Raw genomic sequence first — 24,779 nt, 5'->3', positions numbered from 1 at the left:
CAGACCACGGCACTCCACTCTCTCCTTCCACACGCCCCTCCCTCCCCGTCCTTCGGGGAGATAGAAGCGCTAGGTAGATGATTCTGGCATTGATGAGATGGGACGCAGAAAAAGGGCACACACTCAGCGCAACTCTCCAAAGGGAAGAGGAAGGATGGGGTGCGTGTCGTACGTATGCAGCATACGTCCCCGGCACCTCCACACACACACACACACCCCCTCTACCGTAGGGCAGGGCGTGTGGTGTGGTATTGCGCGTGCAGTGCGGCTGTTCCCCCCCCCTCCCCTCCGCCCATCCTGCTGCCAACACCACACCACACACCACACACCACACACACCCGCCGATCTGGGAAATGGAGATATATGATTCTGGCTTCTCCCACCCTCACCTCTGCTTTCTTTTGCGGAATCAGCTCGCAATCTAACTCCACCAACTCAAATCCCAATCTTTACCCAATATCTTCAATCCAAGGGCTGAGCCGCAGGAAGCAACACAACGACACAATCACGTCGAGACAAGGAGCAAAAGAAAGCATACCACACTATCACTACCCAGCAAGAGCGAAAGGGACCCGAGAAGCTGGAAAGGGAACACCAGAAAAAGAAAGGAACACAAGGAACAATTGGATATAAACCCAACACAGCAACCAACCGATCGATCTTTCATGTCGGAGATCGTCACCCGGCATCCCTCGGAATCGAGAAACAAAACATTCACTTCTTCATCCCTGTGTACGACCGCGACACCGCACTTACATATACCACCTCGACCCTCGCACCACACTACCACCTTCTCGCAACCACCACAACCACACACACACAACAGCCATAATGCAGACCGACGCAGCCATGGACTCCCACAACGACGGCTTCAAGGTCTTCCTCAACAAGGTCATCCGCCGCAGCAGGAAGGAGGCCAAGCCCAGGGGCGTGGACATCTCCGCCCCATTCGACTTCAAGAAGTGCAACCTCGAACTCGCGGGCATCAGCGCAGATGAGTAAGTCTTTAGACCTCAATCACTACCATCAAACGCAATGACACTAACAACCTCTCCAGAATTGCCATGCTCAAGGAACAAGCTGTCGCGAGCCGCATCGGCATCGCCGACTTCGACTCCGACTACACCGCCAGGCCCATGTTCTCCATCCAGTCCGGCATGTCCAGCGCCTCCATCTCCACCCTCGGCAGCTCCTACAGCAGATGATTGACTCAATCAACCTGCAAACCAACAAACCACACACAAACAATACATACACTAGCGATGGACGGTAATGGCAACTTGCCACGGGTTGTTACACCCAGGACGGTGATCAGCAACGTCTATTTTATGAGCGTCAACTATTAGCGAGAGCGAGCGTCCGGCACTATCATGCCTTTTGGGAACAATGACTTCAGCGACGGCGTTATTGGAGCGGGGAAAAACTACTGCAGCGACGACGACAGTCGGTTCGCTCTTGATTTGCTTGGTCACTTTTTTGAGATTATCAGTACGATACCACTTGGTACGCAGTGTCGACTGCAGAGAAGCTTGCGAGCTGAGGATGATTGTTGTTCAGAGGAAGAGAGAGAATGGTGCCCAAAAAGGCCCAAATACAAATACAGTAAAGTTACCTTTACCTTCACTTCTTCCGCTGCCACGCCTGTGATCTTCTTTCATCGCAATGCTTCCGACGACTGCGCCTCTGGTGTCTGTGGCACGCATGCACCCTGATTTGGAAGTATTCACATGCCGCTGAGCTGCCTCAGCAAACATCGTCATTGTCAGCCTCGTGATTTGTGAAACTGCAAAGCCATGGGCCATGGCTGCTGCCTTGCAGCCTGCACCCGAAGGTCCCCGATCCCCACCTCGGAGCCGTAGGGCGAAGCCGCCGAGGAAGCAAACATGTCAAACACGCAAACATGAGGCGCGCGTAATGCTGCGCAATGATGCGCAGGATCGAAAGGGTCGTCAAAGGGACTTGCGCGCTTTCGGGTGTCACGTAAGCTGAGCCCCATGCGAGGTCGCAGGCCAGGGGATGTTGTCGATCCTCCACAGGTTCCAACCAACCCACTCTCACCGAGACCCGAGCCGATGTATCTCGGTGACAGGCGGAGCGCTCGCCAGTGTGCCAGTCTTGGCTTTGGGGCGGACGGGCGCAGGTTACAGCGCATTAGTGGGATACGCAGCAGCAGCATCCAGATCTGGTCGGAGCAGTCAGAGGGCCGGGTAGCGGCATTGGGCCGTCGGCGTCGGCATATTGAGGGCCACCTGGCAAGGCCACGGGGATAAGTTCTCATGTCCGGCGGCCGGATGTAAGACGGCGCAACCAGATGCCCGCCCTCCGAGGCAACGAGAACGTGGCTCTCGCGGTTTGAGCATCCGCATCACCACTCATGGTCATCCATGCCTGCGGCGAAGCGGTGCCTGGACTAGATGCTGTTTTTTGGGAACCGGTGGGCTCCTAGGCTGTGTGTGCCGTGCCGCAACACATGGCGGCTCTTTTTCGTGAATGGATGGCCGCGTGACCTGAAAGTCGTGAACGAGCCCCCACGAATTGCGGGAAATGTTGGCGCGATCTGTCAGAGCTAGGGGATTGCTGGCCGGTGCTCAATTGCGAAATTGTGGAGGAAGCATGTTGGCCAATGTCTCAGCACGTCACGTCTGTTAGGGCGCGACGTGCAACCCCTCGAGGATCATTTGTCGTGGGCAGAACTCCCAGGCTCCATCAGCAAGGTGCCAGACTCGCGTGCCAGACGGCTGTAAGCCCTGATTCAATTTGGCTCCCGCTGCCACTTTAACAAGTACCAATCGGTACCAATAGTTGGTCAATGGAGATCGCATCGCCATCTCCGTGCCATGTGTGAGATTCCAGATGGTAATGATTACGGACAGGTCAGGGTCTGTTGGGGCAGATTACACTGGCAGTTTTGGGCGCGTTGCCATTCGTCGACGGACGCAAGGGACAGGGCAGGCGGGTGAGCGTGGGATCGAGTGTTTGCTGTTTTGGCCCGTTTTGGATAGGTGAGCGATGGCATAGATGGGGCCGGCAGGGACGCCGACGAGGGTTGAACTGGCGGTGTTGATGTGTTGTTTCTTTTCTGCGCGTGCTGCTCGCGGGGCGGTGACGGTGACTACCCGGCCTCGATTCTGAAGACGTGCATGCTGATCTGCGGCTGGGCGCGAGGAGGGCACGGCCATGGACGTGTTTGTTTGGTCCACGAGATTGTCTCTCCATCGAGTTGAGATCTCGCAGGTCTCAGAGCCGTGATGCTTGATATCAGCCAGTCGTTGGCCACATCCCTCCGTCCGATATCGAGACAAGAATTCTGCTAGCAAGGTGCTCTGAACCTCACCGTTTTGTCAAGACGGCATCGCTGCTGTGTGTATACTGCATACGTAGTATGTGTGGTTGCAGCGGGAGCTGAGCCTGAGGTCCGCTCCGTAGGTTCGTTCATGCGCATGAGGTTGAGGGGTTGCTAGAGGTGAAAAATTTGCGTCTTGAGTGATTGGTTTCTGGTGGTGAATCACCAATGAGCAGGCGCGACTTGGTCGTTAGCGGAGGCTACCAGCGGGGAAGTAACGGGCCAAGATGCAGTTGCAGCCACTGGTGGAAACGGAGATGGAAGGTGGGGCTGGAGGCTGCTTCCCGACAGGACGGGGTCCCTTTGAGTCCTCAGAGTCCTGCACCTGCCCCTGGTGCACTGTGGCTCCCCAGTCTCCGACCCTCCCGTTCCTTCCGGCTTCTCCCAGTATTGAGGCGCCCGTGATTGGTCATGGACACCGACATCTATTCGTGTCCACGGCCTTCGCCCTTGGTCAGCCAGCCCTCTGAGTCCCTGACTGGCTTCCCCCGCCATTCCAGCACATTGGTGCCGGTTTCTTCTCGCTGGCAGGGGCCACAGGGCAACCGTCAAAGAGTCATCAGGCCCGTTTTGGCAGTCGGCTGGGTTCGTAACTTGTAAGAGTGCTGGGACTTCGCTGGGAGGCAGCCCCCCTTCACACGTTGAACCCCCAAATTTCCCCGTGTTTTTGAGAGGGTGTTGACGTTCCAGCGGGCTTGGCTTAAGCCTGCAGCGATGATCAATCTCGCGTCCTTAGGCGTCACCAGGGAGTCGTCATCTCGCAAAGGGACTTGGAGGAGACCTGTAGGAGTTGTGGGCGAGGTATCTTGTCGCATGTCGAGTACGGCGGAGTACCTCTCCTCCGCCGTTACGGTGTGCGCGCGTGAGTACCGCTAGCCGTGAGCCATTTCGCGTTGGCGGGCGAAAGGGCAGCAGTGGGTGATGACACGCAGACCAAGGCAGTACCTTCTGAGGAGTCGGTGCCGGACGTTGCTGAAGCATCCGTCCGGTCTCTGGGAGGTATTCGTCCGTTCTCTCCACGTCGTCACCTGTCAGCTTGATGCCCTGCGGCCTGCGACGAAGGGTGTCGAGCAAGGCAAATATCGGAATCGCGAGGCGTCAAGGCCACCTGTTGCTTCCTCGAGGTTTGCCTCAGTATTCTGGTGTTTGAGCGTCGTTGCCCCCCCCCCCCCCCCCCCATCTCAGGCTTGGAGTCAAGATCCATTCCAATTAATCGTTGCTTTTGGGACACCAAGAACGACAGGGAGCTCGCGGGCGAGAGCCACTGAGGCTAGAGGAACTGAGCCACTCACAAGCCGCGGATCAAGGCCCCAACGGCGTCGGGGTTTGGTGCCTGAGTCATTAAACCCGCTCGCCTTGGTCTGGCAGGAAAGTACCACGCACCAAGTATCGGCGCCAGAGAGGGAATCGGAAAACAGGGACCAAAACGCGCTTCCATTTAGTAATTTTAAAGTTCCCGAATCCACCCTGTTGCCGTCACTGAGCGAGAGAGCTCCGAATCCACGCGAACGGAGACCTACGCAGTAAATCCGTCACGGTATTGAATCTTTCATTGGAGGTGTTGCTTCGAGTCACTCGCTGTATCTGTATTCGACATAGAACACACAATATTTGAAGTCTACTGCGCAAATACTGATGAAATGATAATGTGAAAATGAGTGTGAACTTCACTTGCAGCAACACCCATGCCCTGCCTCCAAAACCCTCATGCCCCGGTCTAGCGCCCCCGTAGCTGTGCCCTTCTGTCGCATTCCCCATTCCTTCCAGCGGAGGAGACTGCAAGAAAAAAAGACGGTCCTAGAAAGGCGCAGATCTCCACTGGAAGAAGACTGCTGAATCAAAGTGAAGAGGCGGGACACCGAGGCGGGCCATATGCATTGCGGTCCATGGATGGCAATGGCAATGGCAGTGGCCCGTAGGTACTCGGCTGTACGTCTCATTGACTCCGTCCGATCTCACAAAGCTCCCGCTCCAGTGTGCCAAATTCCCACCTTTCTAGTCCCTAGCTTAGCTCCGCTGCTCGCCTTTTCCTCCCACTGCAACTGCCACTCACACTCGGTCACTCTGAAAATCTACCGGCATCTCTAATACTTCTAGTTCGCCCCCCTCGCTCTCAATCCCAGCTTCTGTTCCTCTCTCCTCCCTCCAATCCCAATTACACCCCCTTCTTTAATCAGATTCGCGCGTTTGTTTGACGGCTACAGTGCTGTCAAATGAACCTGCAACGGACTCTTCACATTTTCCCCCATGTAAGTTGAATTATTCCCACCTGCTGCTCTCTCACGACATCACCTTCCCGTCGCTGCAAAATCGTGGTGACTCGCCGCCCCTCGCCCGGGATTTTGCCGTGGCGAACCAAACACGGCAGTCCAGCCTCGGAAATTTCGTCTGAACACCGCAATGCACCGCGCAAATCTTTTTTTCCTCGTTGGCTGCTGCTCCTCAATTTCCTGTCGATCCTGTATCCCCAGACAATTGCGACTGACAATCCAACCACAGAATCCCCCCCTTCCCCGCGAGTTCTAAATGCCCACCATCTACTCCTCCCTCTACCAGAGTTTCATCCGTCAAGGATTTGCGAAATCTTTCACAAACGGCTACGCCCAGTCTGTCGTAGCTGCCACACATCCCATCCTTAACACACAGAACCGGCCCTCATTCGCCCGCCGGAACACCAACCGCTTTGGTCGTCTTCAGTCTTTCCAGCTCCAGTCCGCATTCCACCACGAGCGGACAACCGCCGGTCTTCCCGAGCATCGCCACGAGAAGCTCACCAGCCAGCATGGAAGCCTAGACGCGTACTTTGAGGCCCTGCAGAAGCAGCAGGAGCAGGCCTCCGAGGAGGATCTCGAGAAGGAATGGAGCCAGTTCCAGTTCCAGAGGCAGATTGAGTGGAAGCCGGAGCCAGAGGCTGTGCTTGCCGCCGAGCCCAAGGCTCTCGATCTCGAGGACGCTGCCGAGGATGCAGAAGCACTATCCGACATCCCACCAGAGGCCCAGGCCGCCCTGGCCGAGATCGACGCAGCATTAGAGAGAGAGATTGAACACAGGAACCGCTTGGAGGCTTTGGAAGAGGCTTCCGAGCACTCCGTCCGATCAGCCTCCCCCGCCGTCCGCTCATACCACTCCCCGGCCATCGACCCCTCGAGGACGCCGTTCAGCATCCGCACCGCTACCCCTCCCGTGCACCCGCAATCTCAGGTTTACGCCGACCACTTGCACCACCTCTCCGAGGATGGTCGCTACTCCGAGATCCCGGCCGTCTTCGAGGCCATGCTGGTCGCCGGCGTGCCCCCCATCGCCAGTGCCTACAACGCTCTGTTGATGGCCGCCATTCACCTGCCCAACGCCAAGAATGAGATGGTTTCCAAGGCTCTGGACGTGTACGCTGATATGCTCCGCCGCAAGGTGGTCCCCGACAGCGACACCTACAACATCTTGGTCGGCCTTCTCGCGGCCCGCTCTCTCGAGGTCGCTGCTCTGAAGAAGTCCCTCGACGAGAAGCGCGTTCGCTTTGGTGGCATGGACGAGCCTGGCAAGTTCATGTTCGCATCCCACGAGCTTGAGCATGCCATCCTCTCTGAGGACGACAGGCTGGGTCTTGCTATGGAGATGTTTGAGAAATCCGTCCTCACCCAGAGGGCGTCCTACTCGTCTGAGTCTTACCACCAGCTGATCTCTGCCTGTGCTCAGGCCGGACGTGTCGATGACATGCTCCGCCTGTACGAGCACATGGAGCTGAACCGCGTCACTCCTTTTGCTGCCATGTTCCCCGCCATGATCACCGCATTCGCCAATGCCGGTGACCTGGTCAGCGCTGTCGAGTGCTACAATGAGTACAAGGACCTCGCCATTGCTAACGACAAGGGCGAACCCTCCCTTAACGACAGACTCGACGCCGAGGTTTACGCTGCAGTAATTCACGCATATATCATTTCCGACAAGGTCGAGGGCGCTATGAAGTTCTACGAGAAGATCATCACGGAGTACGAGGTTCGCGCTGGCGACATCAAGGACGCCATTGTCAGCTCTGGCTTCGTCAAGGCCTTCACTGAGCGTGGCATCTTCAGCGAGGCTCTTCGCTGGGCTCAGGTTGTCGAGGCCGAAGTGAGAGCTGAGCCGATGAGCAGTCTGGCAACCCGCGCTGCCGACGTCGGTGACAAGCTCACTGCCATTGCGGCGTTTGCCAACCTGCCCATCAACTTCCAGCCCGTCGCCACCCCCGCCATGGCACTTTTGGCTCTCAGCGTTCGTGAGGGCGATGTCGCTTCTGCGGCCCGCTACTGGGGCATCCTCTGCAACCCTGAGACCCCTGTCACCGCCGCCCTTATCGAGCCCACCGCCATGTTTGCCATCGCCCTTATTGGCTCCGGCCAGGTCGCTGAGGGTCTGTCTCAATCAGAGATGATGTTCCAGAGAATTCGCGCAGTTAGCCCGGAGCACGCTGATGAGGTTGAGGAGGGTGTTGATTTCATCCACCGATTCATGACCAGCCGCGGTATCGTGGATCCTCGTGAGATCGCTTCCCAGGTCAACTCCGCTTCTCCCTTTGCATCCACCGCCACTGTCTCCAGCTTCGAGGATTCCTTCGACCCGTATGCGCACAACACCGACTTCAAGGGCTCTTCGCTTATCTCCGATGAACTGGAGGGCGCGCACGGTCGCAAGGGTCCCAGGCTCCATGATGCTCTCACCCGGTTCCGCAACATGCGCCGTGCTGGCCGTCACCCCCGCTACATCACCTACGCCAAGCTCATCTCCGCTGCTGCACGTGATAGCAAGATGGAGCTGTGCAACGACATCCTCGCCATGGCCCGCACCGACGTTCCCCTCCTGCCCCAGTACGCTGTCGTTCGCTACGGCTGGTCTTCCATCCTGGACGCCATGGTCGGTGCTTGCTTGACGATGGGCAACCGTCAGATGGCCGAGCAGTACCACCAGGAGCTGCTCGCCATGGGTGCTGCCCCCTCTGCCAACACTTTCGGTCTGTACATCACCACCCTCAAGGAGTCCGCCAAGACCTTTGACGAGGCTTCCGAGGCTGTCAAGATCTTCCACCGCGCCAAGGCTGAGGGTGTCGAGCCCAGCTCCTTCCTGTACAACGCTCTGATTGGCAAGCTGGGCAAGGCTCGTCGCATTGACGACTGCCTGTTCTACTTTGCTGAGATGCGCGCTCTTGGAATCAAGCCCACCTCTGTCACCTACGGAACCATTGTCAACGCCCTCTGCCGTGTCAGCGATGAGAAGTTTGCTGAAGAGCTTTTCGACGAGATGGAGGCCATGCCCAACTACAAGGCTCGCCCCGCTCCCTACAATAGCATGATGCAGTTCTTCCTGACCACCAAGCGCGACAAGTCTAAGGTCCTTGCCTACTACGAGCGCATGAAGACCAAGGGTATTGCGCCTACCGCGCACACCTTCAAGCTTCTCGTTGACACCCACGCTACCCTGGAGCCTATTGATATGGCTGCGGCCGAGGCTGTTCTCGACGCCATCCGCGCCTCCGGTCAGAAGCCCGAGCCCGTCCACTTCGCTGCCTTGATCCACGCCCGCGGCTGCAACCTCCACGACATGGAGGGAGCCCGCAAGGTGTTCGACTCCGTCATGGCTGACCGCTCCGTCTCTGTCAACGCCAGCCTCTTCCAGGCTCTGTTCGAGGCCATGGTTGCCAACCACAAGGTTGCCGACACCGAGGCAGTTCTCGGACAGATGCGCCGCCGCGGTGTTGAGATGACCCCGTACATCGCCAACACCCTGATCCACGGCTGGGCTGCTGAGAAGAACATCGACAAGGCTCAGTCCATCTATGACTCCGTCGTCCACGACAAGCGCGAACCCAGCACGTACGAGGCCATGACCCGCGCCTTCCTCGCTGTCGAGGAGCGCGAGAAGGCCAAGGGCGTCGTTGGCGAGATGCTCTGCCGCGGCTACCCTAGCGCCGTTGTCAACAAGGTGCTGGAGCTCCTCGGCGGTGGCGGTGGTGAGGAAGCTGCTGCCCAAAACTAAGCTTCTCCTCGACCGCAACCATCCTTTGTCAATTCATCGAAGCACGCATTGAGCAGCAGGTCTGCGTGTCCTTTCAGATTACCATATTTCCTTTGTAATTGCCCTCAACTACCGTTTTGTTTGATACCCCGTTGTGTGTTTTGACGCCGGTGGACCGAGGGTTCGGGGTGTCTGGGTAGGATGGGCGGCTAGGTTGTGATAATCGGCAGTGCGCCGGAGGCATCTTTTCCACTTCCGTTTCCTATGTCAGATTGTGCTTGGCTTTTTAGGAGTCTGAATTTGGGTGTGGGAGTCGAATTCATCCCCGACGTGTTTCGGGGCGGGTTACCACGGCGTTGCGGAAGCAATAGGGTCAAAGGGGCAGAGCCACCCGTTCACAGGGGCTTTTTCGGAAAGCGAGCGATGACGGCCATTGGCCCGCAACAAACGATAGACACTACTCCACTCAGCATACAAAAAAGAGAAGGGCGCGCGCGGGTAGAATGCGCGACGACTGCAGCATAGAGGGATCAGGGACGGGTCGGACGGACGGGAGGACACGGATAACGGTATCTACGAAGGTCAGATTACGACATGCCCATGACAGAAAGGGGCGTGTGATCCTGCTGTATGTATATTATCGGCAGACATTGGCATTCCAAGAAGATTATGTCAAACTGTTCAAAGCTTGTTCCTTACTCGAAGTGAAGACGAATGCGTGATTTGACGTTTCGAAGAGGCCAGGCCCCTTGTCAAGTAAGAGGCCGCCGCTTCCATCCGTGCCCGCAAAGGCAGCTCTGACGTCCGGCATGCCGTGCATGTTTCAAGAACACACGAAAGAGACAGGAAACAGGCCCAAGCTCCTGGACGGAAGCAGGTCTGACAGCTATGGGCATCGGGGAGGCACGTCTGGCAGAAAGGCATTGGGTGTGTTGGTCCGCTGCCATGCTGGAATTCTTCAGTTGATCCAGCAGAAGCTCGACAACGAATCCATCGGGGTGCCGCCCGCTCCAATTGGACGGGCGGATGGGGTCACTCCCATCCTCGGCGTTGGGGGCCGGAGCTTATGGGGCGGGCAAACGCAGTCGCGGCAAACAGAGGCACGGTAAGGTGCCAATCATGCAGCAACAGCACAGGCGGCAGAATCGGCGGACTCGGATGCTACTGTATTTTAGCGCTGTCTCTTCTCCCCACGATGCATACCTGAGGTCGTCCGCCCTTTTCTTTCCCTCAACGCTGGCCCAAACTTTCTGCCTTACGGTTCCATCACGACTGCGTCATCAACTCACCCTCCCTCTTTGACCTCCTCTGGTTGCAACTTCAGACCAGAGTTTCAGAAGGTATACACTGCGGTTTTCCCGCTGTGATTGTTCCAATTGGCGATCTTGCCCTTTCTTCTCTCTCATCTTCTTTTGAGGAACGCAACTCGGGAAGGCGGCAGGTTGCAGCGCAGGTTGCAGCACAGCTTTAGCAAGCACGGGAAAGACAATAGACGCCCCTGCACCATCGTCGTTATCGCCGTCTCTGTCGTCTCTGTCGTCCCTGTCGTCCCTGTCGTCCCTGTCGTTATTCATCTCCGTCGCCCGTCTCCGTCGTCCGTCGTCTCTGTGGTAGATCTAGTACGGATACCTTAGGTAAGCTAGCTGTGCGCGTCTTAGGTAATCACAAATAAGTAGAGGACAGAGGGGTTCTCTAAGTGATAGCTTATATAAGACGAAGTTCCTCAGTTTGCCCGAGACATTTTGTTCACGCTAGAGTAGGTAACACGAGAAGGCCCGCCCTTCAACCTAAGGCTACAGTTCACAGACTACAACCGGTCAACAGAGTGACTACCTGGACTAAGCAGTTGGGGAACAAGAGACGGAAGGTCGCAAAAAAAGGAAGAAGAAAAAAGAAAAAAAAATGACGGCCGGAGCAGACACGACCGCGACCGCCGTCTCGGCGCCCGGGAAGGTGCTCCTCGCGGGCGGGTATCTCGTCCTCGACCGGGCGTACACGGGCCTCGTTTTCGGGCTCAGCGCGAGGGTGAATGTCGTCGCGGCCGAGATCCACACGTCGCCCGGCGTGCACCTGACGGAGATTGTCGTCGAGAGCCCGCAATTCCTCGACGCGACGTGGCGGTACGGGTTCCATCTCGCGCCTGAGGATGGGGGGATTACCGTCACGCAGCTGCAGGTGTAAGTTGCTTCTCTTTACGTGCTTCCCTCTCGGCTTGGATCAAGTTTCGGCACGTTTGATATGTTGAAGTAAAGTGGTGATGGTTGTCGGTGAGGAGGGGTCAGCAGTTGCGGTGAGGGGCTGATATCGCTCATTTCGAGATGTGAGATCTCATGTGAGATGACGGCCTCGATGAACCAACCTCACCGACATCCCACACGTCTAGAGTTGAAAAGTCACTAACACCATCCCCCAGCGGCTCCAAAATCAACCCCAACCCCTTCGTCGAGACCACCCTCTCCTACGCCCTCACCTACATCGCCAGCATCCGCAAACGCCGCCCAAACCACGCCCTCACATCCACCCGCCTCATCATCCTCGCCGACAACGACTACTACTCCCTCCCGGACACCACCCCCGGCGCCGCCGCCCAGCAGCAGGGCCGCTTCGCGCGGTACCCCCACACCCTCAGCGAGGCGCACAAGACCGGCCTGGGCTCCTCCGCCGCGCTGGTGACCTCCCTCACCGCCGCCCTCCTCACGCACCACCTGCCCACGAACCTCTTCAACCTATCCTCCGAGGCCGGCAAGCACACGCTGCACAACCTCGCGCAGGCCGCGCACTGCGCCGCGCAGGGCAAAGTCGGCAGCGGCTTCGACGTCGCGGCCGCGGTCTTCGGCAGCTGCCGGTACCGCCGCTTCTCGCCGTCCCTGCTCGACGGGCTCGGCGCGCCGGGGCAGCCCGGGTTCGCGGAGGCGCTGGTGCGCAAGGTGGACGAGTTCCAGGGGTGGGACGTCGAGGTCGACAAGAGCGTCAGCCTGGCGCCGGGGTTGTGTCTGCGCATGTGCGACGTGGACTGCGGCAGCCAGACGGTGGGCATGGTGAAGAAGGTGCTCGCGTGGCGCAAGGAGGACGCGGAGGGGAGCAAGGCGCTGTGGGACGAGCTGCAGGGCCGCAACGAGGCGCTGGCGGCGGTGCTGAAGGATGGGCGGACCGAGGAGGTTGGCGCGGCGGTCGGCAAGGTGAGGGGGCTGATTAGGAAGATGGGCGAGGGCAGCGGGGTGCCGATTGAGCCGCCGAGCCAGACGGAGCTGCTGGACGCGGTGAGCGGGGTGGAGGGCGTGCTTGGGGGCGTGGTGCCTGGCGCAGGCGGGTTTGACGCGCTGGCACTGGTGATGAGGGACGATGAGGAGACGAGGAAGAGGGTTGAGAAGTTCCTGGAGGGGTGGAGCCGGGAGAAGGGGGCTAGGGTGAAGTTGTTGGGCGTTTTGGGGGAGATGGAGGGTGCGAGGAGGGAGGAGCTGGGGGTTTATGCTGGGTGGCTTTTGTGAAGCGATTTTCTTGAAGGGGGTGGAGCAATCGAAGGGAGTTCAAAAAGAAAACGGCAAGTTTAGAACATAGCAACGACAATTGAGCGTGAGATTTCGACGAGCAAAACTGGCTTGGTGTGGATGAACGGGTGAGGGATATGGTCGCGATCTGCGTGGGTGCTCCACACGATCATGCTACCTAGGCTAGCTTAGACTATACTTACTCACCAATCAAATGCGGCGGACATAGCTCAGTTGGGAGAGCGTCAGACTGAAGTTAACTTCAATCACTTAATCTGAAGGTCGTGTGTTCAATCCACACTGGCCGCATCTTCTTTTGGTTTTCTTTTTTTCCTTCCCTTTTTTTTTTTTTTTTTTTTTTTTTTTTTCGCTGATCTCATGATATGTATGTATGTCCTTGGAGACTTTTCATTTCTCCTATGCTTGATCGACTACGTTTCGCGTGTACTAGGCTGTTCTAACTGAGGACGATACCAGAATAGTAAGAATACAGGCAGGGACGACTATGGATGGCAATAACTAGAGACGACGATAGACAGTAATAACAGGCGTTGAAGATGGACGACGACGACGATAATACTAGCGGCAAAGATTATACATAAGCCCATAGGAAAAGTGATCGCTCTAGCACAGGAGAATGACTGAGTTATTCAGCCCCTGGCTACCTCTGCCACGATATGTCAATGACGCGATCGCTCCTTTCTCGGAGTGCTTACAAGATGAGACTTTGTCATTTGCTAGCTACTTAGGCTCCCAAGATGAGGGAGGTATTTGCTAATTACTCAAGCGTCCAAGATGGATGACTGCTCTCCAACGGCCCTACCGTATGCTAGTCGTCTCTTTGAATCCCCGTAATCTCACACGATGCCAGCAGGACTCTCCCTTTTCTTCAGTTGAATCGTTTGAATCTGCATCTCGCACAAGACTGCAGATGACAATCATTGCACTGAAAGATGAACTCGCTCAGCCTGTCACTGCACCCCTCACAAGTAAACTCGCCATATAACTTGGTCCAACGGCCGTTATGTTCGCATGCATGGTTCCGTATGGCATTTCGCCGGGCTCGAGTCAAAGCAGCAGCGCGCTGCTGAGCAGTCATGTTCCGGGCGTTCGGCGCTCTGTTGACTCGCGCCCTGGGCTCGTCCCATTGGCGGCAATTGCAGGTCTTCCAGGGTGCTTCGCAGAGATAGCAGAACTGTCCTCCGCAGCGGCAAGCTGACAGGCGTTAACGGGGGCCTGGGACGTGCATGCATCCTCGGAGAACTCACTCATATGATAGCAGCCCGTGTCCAGTTCAACAATCGCGTGGCATTTGTTGCATCTTGGCCACTTCTTGTCAGCAGCTAGCTTCAGAACTTCTTGCGTCGCTGTATCTTCCTTGCATGCGTCGGCGTGGTCGTGCTCCATACTCTTGCACAACACGCACGTCTTTGCTTGACAGGCAGGACAGGTGCCGATGTCTCCTTCGATGCTGGTAGGAGGTATGAACCCCGAGCACTGAGGCTGGTGACAGTAGGTTCTGTTGACCGTCGAAAACTCGATCTCCTTGGTGATGAATTCTTACATCAGCTGCTTGGGTATGACGTGCTGTACTTGATTCATGGGGATGGGTTTTCGGCAGCACCGGGGCGGGAAAAGACTCTCATCTACCAGAGAAAGTTGGAACAGTTTCTGCAAACACGTCGCGCAGTAAAGCTGGTCACATGGAGCGAGGCAAGAGTCGCTCAGGTCATACTCCTTGGTGCAGGAAATACAAGACCGGGTCTCTGGCTGGTTTGGTCTTCTTGAACTTGTGCGCTTTGAACTTTCTCTGGATGCACCCCAGGAGGACGACTCGGGCATGTCAGCGATAGAATCATTGTCGTGAATGTCGTTGTTGCAGACTGTAAGGACAGCATCTGCGGCGATGGTCTCCTCCGTGACGATCTTTTCCGCGACAATCTCCTCGGGACCAGAACTCTCAGCTGGCTGCGAAGTAATTGGATTGCTTGGGTCTGGTACAGTCTGCTGTGTCAGAGCTGGGTGGGTGCCTTCCTGGTGAGCGATACATCTGCTCATGGCTCGGTCCGCGGCGAAGGTCTGGAAGGACAAAAGCTCGGCCTGATACGTGTCCAAAGCCACGTCTGCGTCAGACCGATCGATTTCTTTAGCTTTGCCCTTGCGCTGGTCCTGCATTTCTCTGATGTGTTATTGTTGCATCTGGACAACCAGCTGCAGCGTCGCTTCGTCCATGCCATCGACAAAGGCAGACATGATGTCGTTTGGTGCTGAGAAATCTCTGCTACATGTAGATGAAGTTGTAAATTTTGGCAAGGATAGCCGTTACTTCCTATGCGACGGTCAGTTTTGCGCCGAGGCACTTGGAGAACGTTGAAGGAACTCCCGGGAAGGCCTTCACATTTGATAGCTAAGAAGTCGCCAATGGAGAAGAAGCAAAATTACAAGAAAAATTCAAGATAAAACTTACTTTCTCACAGAAAGATTGCAAGTCAGGAAGGGTAAAAGCTGGTACGGCTGTGATCGTCGAAATGCGAAGAGGTGGTTGATCGCAAAAGCAGCTGCGACGATGCAGAAAGGAAAAGAAATGAAAAGACGAGAAAGAGCAGAGACAAAATTGCAATTCGAGGTGAAGTGCGCTAGCCTGAAGGAGAAAACATCTGGAGAGGTTCGGACAGCGAGGAAGGAGCATCCACTCGACGCGGTATGGAAGGAAGGAGCGTGGTGACCTCGATGAGGATGACAGTAGTGGAGGAGAGACAAAGATAGGGAGGACGACGACAGACAACAACGATGCACGACGATGGTAGACGATGGCAGACGATGACCATAGTGCCTTGATTTAAGATGGACTACATATAAAACCAAAGGAAAAGCAGGCTTCCAGGCGGCAAATTGCGAAGGAAAACTTAGAAGGAAAGAAGGATTCGATCTAGCACAAGAAAACTAGGCGGTCTCTTACGTATCAATCATTTACATCTTGATCTATCAAGTAAGTTCTCGTGTGGGACTTCACTTCGTATTGGTTCTAAAACAGCCTGACAGCCAGACAGATGATCACCTACAACATTTGAGATTCTGTGAACCCCAAGGACAAGATTATATACAACAAACGCTACCAACCAGAGTCACCGCTGTCGCTGTCTGAGTCATCCTCTAGTTGTAACTGGTGATACCGACATTCTCGGCAAGCTTGGATGCGACATCGGTCACATTCATGAACGAAGTGAGGCACGACATTACTCGCATCTGAAAGACCCCTTGCGTGTCCTCCAAACTTTGTTATTAAATTTATGGTTTCACTCTCCGTTTACTTGCACGATGTTCCTTTTTGTCCCCAGATTATTCAAGTCAGTTTGCCGACTATCCTTCCCCTCATCACGCCCTATAGCAGGATAAGTGCAGCCAACGTGGTCTTCTGGCTCGTCTCCTTACTCCAGCGGTGTGGATAACCGGTCTGCAGAGTAAACATAGCCCTGTATTGTTCGAGCTCCGCTCCGACATCGAGATTCTTGGAGATGATGAACGCGGGTTGGAAGTTTGCCCTGTTAAAGACGGTTGAACCTGCATCTCCGACAAGCACGGATATGGCATCGCTTGCATTCGTAGATGTAATGAAACAGAGTGTCGTAGCATTCCTCACAAGTGAAGAAACCACCGCGAGATCTCCAGGCCCCATGCGCACACTCATGGTTCTCAACCAAGTTCTGCGCCTGCCTTTCAACTAGTTGCGCTCTCCTCTGAGCATCAAACTGTCGAGCGCCGGGGATTCGATCGACGTTCACATTGGCGCGGGCCAATAACCGCTCCTCGTTCCACTGCGCGCAAGAACATGTCTTCCATTTCATGCCGCATATGTAGCAGAACTGGGCGCCGCAACGACAGGCTCATCCATAACTTAGTTACAACGGTATCTTTGAACGCGACTGACTCACTCATGTGGTTGCAGCCATGCTCGAGCTCCACGACGCGCCGGCAGGAGAAGCACCGCTGCCATCCGTTCTCGGCCGCCAACTGTAGGATGATCTGGGTCGCGGTGTCCTGGCCACACTCATCGCCCCGGTGTTCTGCGCCCTTACACATAGTACATGTTCTGTAGTAGCATTGTGGGCACGTCGCGACGTCGTTCTTGATAAACTCCACGGGTACGAAGGTAGAACAAGTGGGTTGGTGGCAGTACGTGCGGTTTAAGGTTGAGAACTCGACCTCCTTGGCACGGAACTGGCCCACGAGCTTAGAGCCGAGGACGGGGCGTTGGTCGTCAACCGGGATTCGTTGGCCGCAACAACGTGCCGGGAATAGAGATTCGTCTGTGAGGCATGCTTCAAACAAATTTCGGAGGCAGTCATGGCAGTAGAGGTGGCTACAAGGACAGTGGGAAAGGTTAGTGACGGAGAACCTGTCCTGACAGCTGATGCAAGGTTCCTTCGCTACCTCGACGGGCTTCGCGGTGCCATTCATGTCGCTTCGAGAAGCTGCCCAGGAGGACGACTCTGGCTGGTCCAGAGTATCGTCATCGTCGGCGTCTGCAGATACGTAGAGCTGCTGAAGCTTGCGAAGCATGTCGGCGTCTGAGTCGGACTCGTCTTGGTCTGGGGAAGTTGTCTTTGAATTAGTAGAAGTCTGAAAGGAGTTCTGGTTGACTGTCTCGCCGCGGCTAAGGCGGAGTGCCATCTCTCTGTCGCGCTCAGCTTGCCTCTCCTGTGCAGCGAACACTGTCACAAGTTTACCATCTGTACGGGTGGCCTTTTGGATGCTCTGGCTCATGGTCCTGTCCGATACTCGTTGCTCACATGTCTTGAGCTCAGACTGGTAGGTTTTGAAGGCGAAATCCGAGTCAGGAAGACTACCTTCTTTCTGCTTGCCCTTTCTGCAATTCTTCATATGTTCTAGATCTTCGAGCTGCATCTGGATGACCAGGTGCAGGGTCTCCTCGTCGATGTCGTGGCAAAGCATCTTGACCCAATGAGATGAGATGAGTAGAGCTGATTAGTGAGGGTTCGAGGTGGATGGGAGTAGGATTCATCAAAGGCCATTCGAGTCCCGACAGGAGACGGATGAGATGTCGTTTCAGATCGAAACTGTGAAATGGACCTCTACTGCCGGGGAAAGCTCATGGGTCTCAAGAAGAAATGCAGACAGAATCCACTTAAGCAAGGAAGTATTGGAGTTGGAAGTTGAGTGCAAGATGGAGGTGACTTAATGCAGCTGGGGAGCCTGGGCCTGTTCACAAGAACGTAGCCGAGCATAACAGTGTAATTCAGGTGAAAGCGAAGGCGGGGGCAGCTGAAATAAAATAATAAATCCTCCGGTGCGGACATCTGAAGCTCGATGCTTTTCTGTTGGGTTGCCGACGGCTTGGTCTTTGACTTCCAGATGTAGACGGCCTCCTGCGTTGGAGTGGACGAATTACATGTGGGAATAGGAGCCAGCCGATGCGCAGGCTTCCAGGCACACCCCTGGCGAAGGCACGATTGCATCATTCACTCCAACCCAAATCACAGAAACCTTCGGTCTTTGGTTGCTTTCAGATGACGCGACCAAGTCGGAACTTTCCAGAGTACGTCGAGGCATACCTGAACAAGGTATATGGCGGGGAAACCCAGACACGCCTTAGGAGAAGAAAAGTTGTCTTGACGACTGACTGAGCCAGTGAGAAACGCCTGATTAACCTCGTCTGAACTTCACCGGGGCCCGGGGATGGGGGTAACGATAACATTTTGGCCGAACAAACTGATGGTGAATAGGTTGCAATAGTATTTTGGCGGAAATGCTACCGTCGGTCTGCGACAGCCACTTGAGCATGTGAGAGTTTGTAGAGGCCTCTAGACGAAGGAATCAGGGGTCTCAAATGGCCTGAGTGGAATGGTGCAAGACGGCCGGTTTTGAGGGCAACAGACAACTCGCCGACAGCACCTGAAGTTCGTCAAGGACAGCCCGAGAATATTACAAAGAGTTTTGGTAGCCGGGCAGTGTCCCTCCCCATAAATATATCGTAGTGTACCTATACTCTAATAAGGACTACAGTAGAGGTAGATAGGAATAACGATGGACGACGACGACAGTAATAATAGTAATGTGATAATAAAAATGATAACAACAGCGAGGATAGTCGTTTTGGCATAGATATAGGACATATGGATTGTATACTGCTTATGTAGTGGACACTGCCCGGCTAGCAGAATTCATGACGAATACTTCCAATCATAAATGATGTTTCTTGATGCGTAAGCTCCGCCGGTGAAGTAACCTGGCCTGTTTAAGAAGACTTTGGTGATGTCTCTGAGATATAGCATTACTTTTCGAGACCCGTGATACAAATGATTGAATGAAGATAATGTACGAATCCTACACAAGTGTTTCAGGGCTTCATTGTATGCCACCACGTGCGGCGTTGTAGATCTCTGCCCTGGCGTTGTAGTTCTCTTCATAGGCGTTGTAGTTCTGTTCATAGGCATCGAGCAGGTCCTCTTCATCCCACTGGTCGCAATCGCATGCGGCATGTCTTCCACTCTACGAGGTATAGGTAGCAGAACTAGTTGTGGCAACGGCAGGCTAGTGAGGTTTTGTTAGCGAATCTTGAGTTGGATATTATCCGATGGTTACCTTACTGATGTGGTAGCATCCTTGATTCAGCTCGATAATAACTTGGAAGTGGGGACATCTCTGCCAGTTGTTCTCGGCAGCGATACGAAGGACTTCGTGGGTTACCTGGTCTTGCTCGCAGGCGTGGTTGGGGTGCGCTAGGCCTTTACAAAGAGTACAAGTGCTATACTAGTATATTGGACAATGACCGACGTCCCCGTTGATATTGCTCGAAGGAATGAATACAGACCGCCATCTGGCAAATCCCGTGTGCATAAGAGTCTCCCACCACCTACGAGGGGTCGGAAATTCCGCGCCAACATCATCATGCCGGTTCTCAGTCTCTGCAATTTTATCCTCTGCTTGACCAGCGTCCTCTTCTTCGTCGGCGTCCTCTTCGTCGGTGTCCTCTTCGTCGGTGTCCTCCTCTTCGTTGAAGCGTTGACTCAGTTGTCTGTCAATTGCAAAGGTCTCGAGAAAATACAGCTCCTCCTGGTACATCTCAAAGGCAAGATCTGCGTCCAGAAGGAACCCATCCTAGTTATTACAGCCTCTGGCCTCATGTCGAAGCTCTTTGAGGTCGGCCTGCTGCAATTGGAGAAACAGCTGCAGCGTAGCATCATCCGTATCGTCGGCAGAGCAGTCCGTGTTGTCGTTGAAGTATTGGCAAGTATTTGACTAGGGAAAGAAATCAGCAGGAAGGGGGAAAAGGCAGAGAAGGGTTGCAACCAGGGCGAGACCTTGAAGGCGCACCTTGCGTATGTCTTTTGAGAGTGTGGCGCGATTAGGAGGCTCAGTGATTTACTTAGATATTACTCAAAAGTCAGGAAAAAAAACACAAGGCGTAAACAATTTTGTGGTTTTAAAGAAGACATGGAGAATGACCTTTTCTCGACTATCGTGGGGAAACAAGTGCGCCTGCAAGTCTAATGGCGAGAGAGGCCTGCCTTACGGACCACCGGATGAACGTCATTGCAATAGATTGAGTTCGGATGAATTGGAGAATCTCGGCATTCAAGGGGAATTGAAATGATGCTGTTTCGATGTTATTGATGAGGAAACCCAAGGGCCGGCCTCTTATCATCTAGGTAGTAGTAGTTCAGTGTTGTCGATGCACAGCACCGGGCACACGCCACTGTGACAGGAAACCGGGATGGTGTGGGCCCAAGCGCCATGCGGGTCGACGCCTAAGAGTGGAGCCATTATCTAAACGCCGATCGCGATAAGGCTCTGCTTCTGAAATTTTATTTTTCGACTTCGCCTCAATGACCTTTCATCATCGCTGCGACCGACGGCATTTCATCAGCAAAAATGGCGGACGATGGCATGATTATGAACTTTGACCTGGGGACGGGTCCCATCAAGTCCCACGTCAAGATCCAGGGAGGACGATGGCGTGACAGAGTGAAGGCGCAGAGGATTGCGAACAGGGGCGGCGACAAACGTCCTTCATCACCATCTTCAGACGCCCCGCCGACCCAAAGATGGACGCCCGGAAACAGGAAGTCTCACAGAGCCGACAATGACGACGGCTTTCACGAGCGCCCGGCGAAGCGACCAAGAGCCGACCCTTCGAGGCCAAGCTCCTACCAGACCGGCAAGCTGCCGCCAGGCAGCATCTCCAGCGGCAGGCCGAGGGACGGCCAGGTTACTTCAAGACTTTTCTCATTCAACCCGACACCGAAGACTGTGTTTGACGACCCGAACGAAGAGAAGGCTGAGGAAGTTGTGAGAGAACCGTCAAACGCGGCGTTGTCCGCCGAAGCTGCCAGTTTCCACGCCCTCGGCATCTCACGACGTCTCGCACTGACTCTGTCGGACAAGATTCAGCTGAAGGCCCCGACAGCTATCCAGGCCAAGGTCATCCCGCAACTCATCACAGAAGACAGCGATGCGTTTGTGCAGGCGCAAACAGGTTCCGGAAAGACTCTGGCTTACCTGCTTCCCATCCTCCAACGGATCTTATCAGTCGAGGGTCAGATCAAGAGAGACTCCGGCCTCTTTGCCATCGTTTTGGCGCCGACACGCGAACTTTGCCGGCAGATTGATGTTGTCCTCGCCAAGATTCTTCCACCTTATCTAGTCAGCACGACCGTCATCGGTGGTGAAAGCAAGCACTCTGAGAAGAGCCGTCTGAGGAAAGGCGTCAACATTCTCATCGCCACACCCGGTCGTCTGAGCGACCATCTCAACAACACCAAGAGTCTCGATGTCGGGACTGTCAGATGGTTGGTCCTCGATGAAGGTGATCGTCTGATGGAGATGGGTTTCGAGGCGGAGCTGCGTACCATTGTTGGCAAGATTCGTGAGGGCGGTCTCTCAGACACGACGGCAAATGGTGTCTCTCTCGCTGGTCTGCCGAAGCGCCGTGTCACCATTCTGTGTTCCGCTACCATGAAGATGAACGTCCAGAAGCTTGGCGAGATCAGTTTGGAGGATGCCGTACACGTCACGACATCTGAAGAGGACCAGGATGACGCTGAGGAGGTCAAGTTTGAGGCGCCCGCCCAGCTGAAGCAGAACTACGTTATCGTCCCTGCCAAGTTGCGACTCGTCACCCTCATCTCGCTCCTCAAGTCAACATTCTCACGCAAGGGTTCGGTGATGAAGGCCATCGTCTTCTTATCTTGTGCCGACTCCGTCGACTACCACTTCGATCTCCTCCGCAAACCACAATCCGAGGATGAGAAATCCTCGGCCAATCCCTCAGGAACGTCAAACACCGTCGCCCCAGCCGGATACATCACGTCACCAGCCAACACCAACATCGTCCTTCACAGGCTACACGGCTCCCTTCCCCAACCCGTCCGAACGGCCACGCTCGCGTCCTACAGCAGCTGCAAAGACCCAACCGTCCTCATCACCACCGACATCGCTTCCCGTGGTCTCGATGTGCCCTCCGTCGAACTTGTCGTCGAATACGACCCTGCTTTCGCCGCCGCCGACCACGTTCATCGCATCGGTCGTACCGCTCGTGCCGGTCGCCCCGGAAAGGCCGTCCTGTTCTTGATGCCTGGCTGCGAAGAAGGCTACATTGAGCATCTCAAGGCCAAGAACGCCACCCCTCCTAAGCCCGAGCTTTACGATACCGTTCTGCAGCGCGGCCTTACAACACCAATGGAGTTCCCCGTCGAGACCGATGCTAAGCCCCTGCCCGCAACCGACAAGAGCTTCAACGCTCGTGCCGAGAACCTCCAACTCCACCTCGAGCAGCGCCTTCTCCTGCAGTCGAGCAAGACTCTTCTCGACGAGTCTCGTAAGGCGTTCCGCTCTCACATCAGGGCATACGCTACCCACGTCAAGGAGGAGCGCGTTTTCTTCGACATCACGGAGCTGCATCTGGGTCACATGGCGAAGGCCTACGGTCTGCGTGAGGCGCCGTCTGGTGTCGGTCGCGGCGACCATAGCGGCAAGAAGACTGTCATGAAACAGAAGGCTGCTGGCAGACGTGGCGAGAAGAAGTCGTCAGGTAACCCCATGGAGGATATCAACACTGGTGGAGGCGAGGAGCCAAGCGAGATGGAGAGAAAGATGAAGGCGAAGATGAGGATGGTCATGAACGCGGCCAGCGAGTTCAACCTTGGTTGAGTTGTCTTTTGTGCATGGGTGCATATTGGGCTGGGGGAGGTTTATAGACAAAAAGTCATGTTTATAGCGATTAAAAGGTCATATACCAGACAGGGTAATTTTATTTGTCGACACACATGGTCTTGCCTGTGCACCTTCTGTGACATGAAGCGGCTAACGAGAATTTGCAGCAAGTGGGGTCGCTCTTCCCCTGCGAAATTGTTAGTGCAGTGCTCACACAGCATTGGACCACCCGGACGGCTACCTAATCTCACCGAAACCGTTCACGAAGCATCTACCTTGAGACGCTGAACCCGCGAAATCTTCGAGAACCCGCGCGTCGCAAATAGAAATCTCGCCCTCAAAACTCATAACATGTCATTCATCGGGATCAGCGTTGATCAATCTCTATATCGCACGCGACTACAACCCCCCCAAACATGACACGACGACTGCCCTGGGCGCGCGACGACGTCGACCCAGTACGAACACCCGCGAAAGCCGCCACCAAGCCGCCGACATCTCGTTCAGCAGCGACGCCGCGACGCGCCACGCCAAAGCAGAAGGCGACACCAACGTCGCGCAACTCAAAGCAACAATCGTCACGGTTAAATGGCCTCCTCAGAGGTAGGTGCTCATCACTCATGGCAGCTGCGCGGACGCTCACCCACACGTTGCAGATCGAAGTGCTTCAACTTCGCCACCACCGCAGCCTATCCCGGAAATGTGAGCTCTCTGCCTAACAAACACGCCCGTGCAGCACTAATGCTCTCGCAGCTTCATGATCGAAGGCCTAGAAAATGACGACAAGTATCGCATGGTCGAGGACGAACTCTTCACCGTCGCCGGCCAGTTCACAGCGCATCTCCACGCAGCGGAGTACCAACGCCTCAAAACGCAGACGAAATCTCAGAACGCGGAGACAATCAAGAACATCTCCCGTCCCGTCGTTGGATCCCTTACAGAGATCGCGAGGAGACGTCAGGAGGAGCTGCTCCGTAAGAAGAAGCAGCGCGAGGCGCTCCGCAAGGCGAAGAAACAGGCCGGCGTCGACGATGAGAGCGGTGACGAGACGAGCATGCCGTGGCACGGCACCTCGCTACAGGGCTTGATGGACAGCCCGCAGAAGAAGGAGGTGCCGCTCACAACGCTTACGAAGGCGGACTCGGGAACGAAGACGAGCTTGTTTGGAGGGGTGATCAAGTCCCAGAGAAGGTCTGCGCCCATGAGCAGGAGAGAAGCTCTGGAAGAAGAAACGGAGTCCGAGAGCGACGATCTTGGCGGGCCGGTGAAGGCTCCAACGAGGCGAGAATCCGTGAGGCCAGCGCAGGTATCGAGGCCTTTGCCAAAGGATCCGGCGCGGTCCACAGCAAAGGGAGCGGGAGCCGCTGCTTCGCTGGGAGCCGCGAGGCATGCTTCCCGAGTATCTAAAGAAAGACCGGCGACAAGACCAACAAGCAGCTCCTCATCGAATAGCACAACTGGAACCGCAACACCAGCTGCCGATGATGGTGACGACGAAGACGATATATTCACGCGCCACAAGAATCGCACTGCAAGGGCAAGAACGCCACGGCTTGGAGCTGCGAAGCATACATCACCGACGGCAAGACCAATGAGCAGCTCCTCGTCAAACAGCACGACTGCAACGACGACGCCTGCTATCGATGACGGCGATGACGAAGATGACGACGACCTATTCACACGCTTCAAGAATCGCACTGCAAGGGCAAGGCCGTCACGGCGAGCTCCCGTGAAGAAAGCGGAATCACAGGACTCTAGAGATATCATTCCATCATTTCTATGAGCTCGGC

At 55.3% G+C, this 24,779-nt stretch overlaps 8 protein-coding genes across 8 annotated transcripts; 5 read left to right on the top strand and 3 right to left on the bottom strand.

Annotated features, from left to right (window-relative positions):
* Positions 1-831: 831 nt before the first annotated feature.
* Positions 832-1,205, top strand: CGCA056_v005312 (uncharacterized protein; the record flags this gene model as incomplete). Its single annotated transcript, XM_037320565.1, has 2 exons — positions 832-998; positions 1,058-1,205. 2 exons carry the CDS (start codon positions 832-834, stop codon positions 1,203-1,205), a joined length of 315 nt encoding a protein of 104 aa, XP_037181271.1.
* Positions 1,206-5,556: 4,351 nt separating this feature from the next.
* Positions 5,557-9,349, top strand: CGCA056_v005311 (Pentatricopeptide repeat-containing protein 5; the record flags this gene model as incomplete). Its single annotated transcript, XM_037320564.1, has 3 exons — positions 5,557-5,592; positions 5,843-5,862; positions 5,902-9,349. 3 exons carry the CDS (start codon positions 5,557-5,559, stop codon positions 9,347-9,349), a joined length of 3,504 nt encoding a protein of 1,167 aa, XP_037181270.1.
* Positions 9,350-11,230: 1,881 nt separating this feature from the next.
* Positions 11,231-12,816, top strand: ERG8 (Phosphomevalonate kinase; the record flags this gene model as incomplete). The annotated part of the gene is made up of 2 exons (XM_037320563.1): positions 11,231-11,505; positions 11,742-12,816. 2 exons carry the CDS (start codon positions 11,231-11,233, stop codon positions 12,814-12,816), a joined length of 1,350 nt encoding a protein of 449 aa, XP_037181269.1.
* A 1,095-nt stretch (positions 12,817-13,911) lies between these two features.
* On the bottom strand, positions 13,912-14,991 carry CGCA056_v005309 (uncharacterized protein; the record flags this gene model as incomplete). Its single annotated transcript, XM_037320562.1, has 2 exons — positions 13,912-14,375; positions 14,637-14,991. 2 exons carry the CDS (start codon positions 14,989-14,991, stop codon positions 13,912-13,914), a joined length of 819 nt encoding a protein of 272 aa, XP_037182195.1.
* A 1,207-nt stretch (positions 14,992-16,198) lies between these two features.
* CGCA056_v005308 (ATP-dependent RNA helicase DEAH11) lies at positions 16,199-17,769 on the bottom strand (the record flags this gene model as incomplete). The annotated part of the gene is made up of 2 exons (XM_037320561.1): positions 16,199-16,377; positions 16,749-17,769. The coding sequence occupies 2 exons, from the start codon at positions 17,767-17,769 to the stop codon at positions 16,199-16,201; spliced, it is 1,200 nt and encodes a 399-aa protein (XP_037182196.1).
* A 1,413-nt stretch (positions 17,770-19,182) lies between these two features.
* On the bottom strand, positions 19,183-19,899 carry CGCA056_v005307 (uncharacterized protein; the record flags this gene model as incomplete). Its single annotated transcript, XM_037320560.1, has 3 exons — positions 19,183-19,326; positions 19,420-19,562; positions 19,695-19,899. The coding sequence occupies 3 exons, from the start codon at positions 19,897-19,899 to the stop codon at positions 19,183-19,185; spliced, it is 492 nt and encodes a 163-aa protein (XP_037182197.1).
* Positions 19,900-20,709: 810 nt separating this feature from the next.
* Positions 20,710-22,986, top strand: DBP7 (ATP-dependent RNA helicase DBP7; the record flags this gene model as incomplete). The annotated part of the gene is made up of 1 exon (XM_037320559.1): positions 20,710-22,986. One exon carries the CDS (start codon positions 20,710-20,712, stop codon positions 22,984-22,986), a length of 2,277 nt encoding a protein of 758 aa, XP_037182198.1.
* Positions 22,987-23,405: 419 nt separating this feature from the next.
* On the top strand, positions 23,406-24,772 carry CGCA056_v005305 (uncharacterized protein; the record flags this gene model as incomplete). The annotated part of the gene is made up of 3 exons (XM_037320558.1): positions 23,406-23,592; positions 23,646-23,691; positions 23,743-24,772. 3 exons carry the CDS (start codon positions 23,406-23,408, stop codon positions 24,770-24,772), a joined length of 1,263 nt encoding a protein of 420 aa, XP_037182199.1.
* Between the last annotated feature and the right edge of the window lie 7 nt (positions 24,773-24,779).

This window comes from Colletotrichum aenigma (genome assembly GCF_013390185.1).
Source record: "Colletotrichum aenigma strain Cg56 chromosome Unknown KSG_Cg56_contig03, whole genome shotgun sequence".
In the NCBI taxonomy this organism is placed as follows: domain Eukaryota; kingdom Fungi; phylum Ascomycota; class Sordariomycetes; order Glomerellales; family Glomerellaceae; genus Colletotrichum; species Colletotrichum aenigma.
The sequence above is the reverse complement of the archived record's forward strand: the minus strand, read 5'-3'. Positions and strand labels throughout refer to the sequence as shown.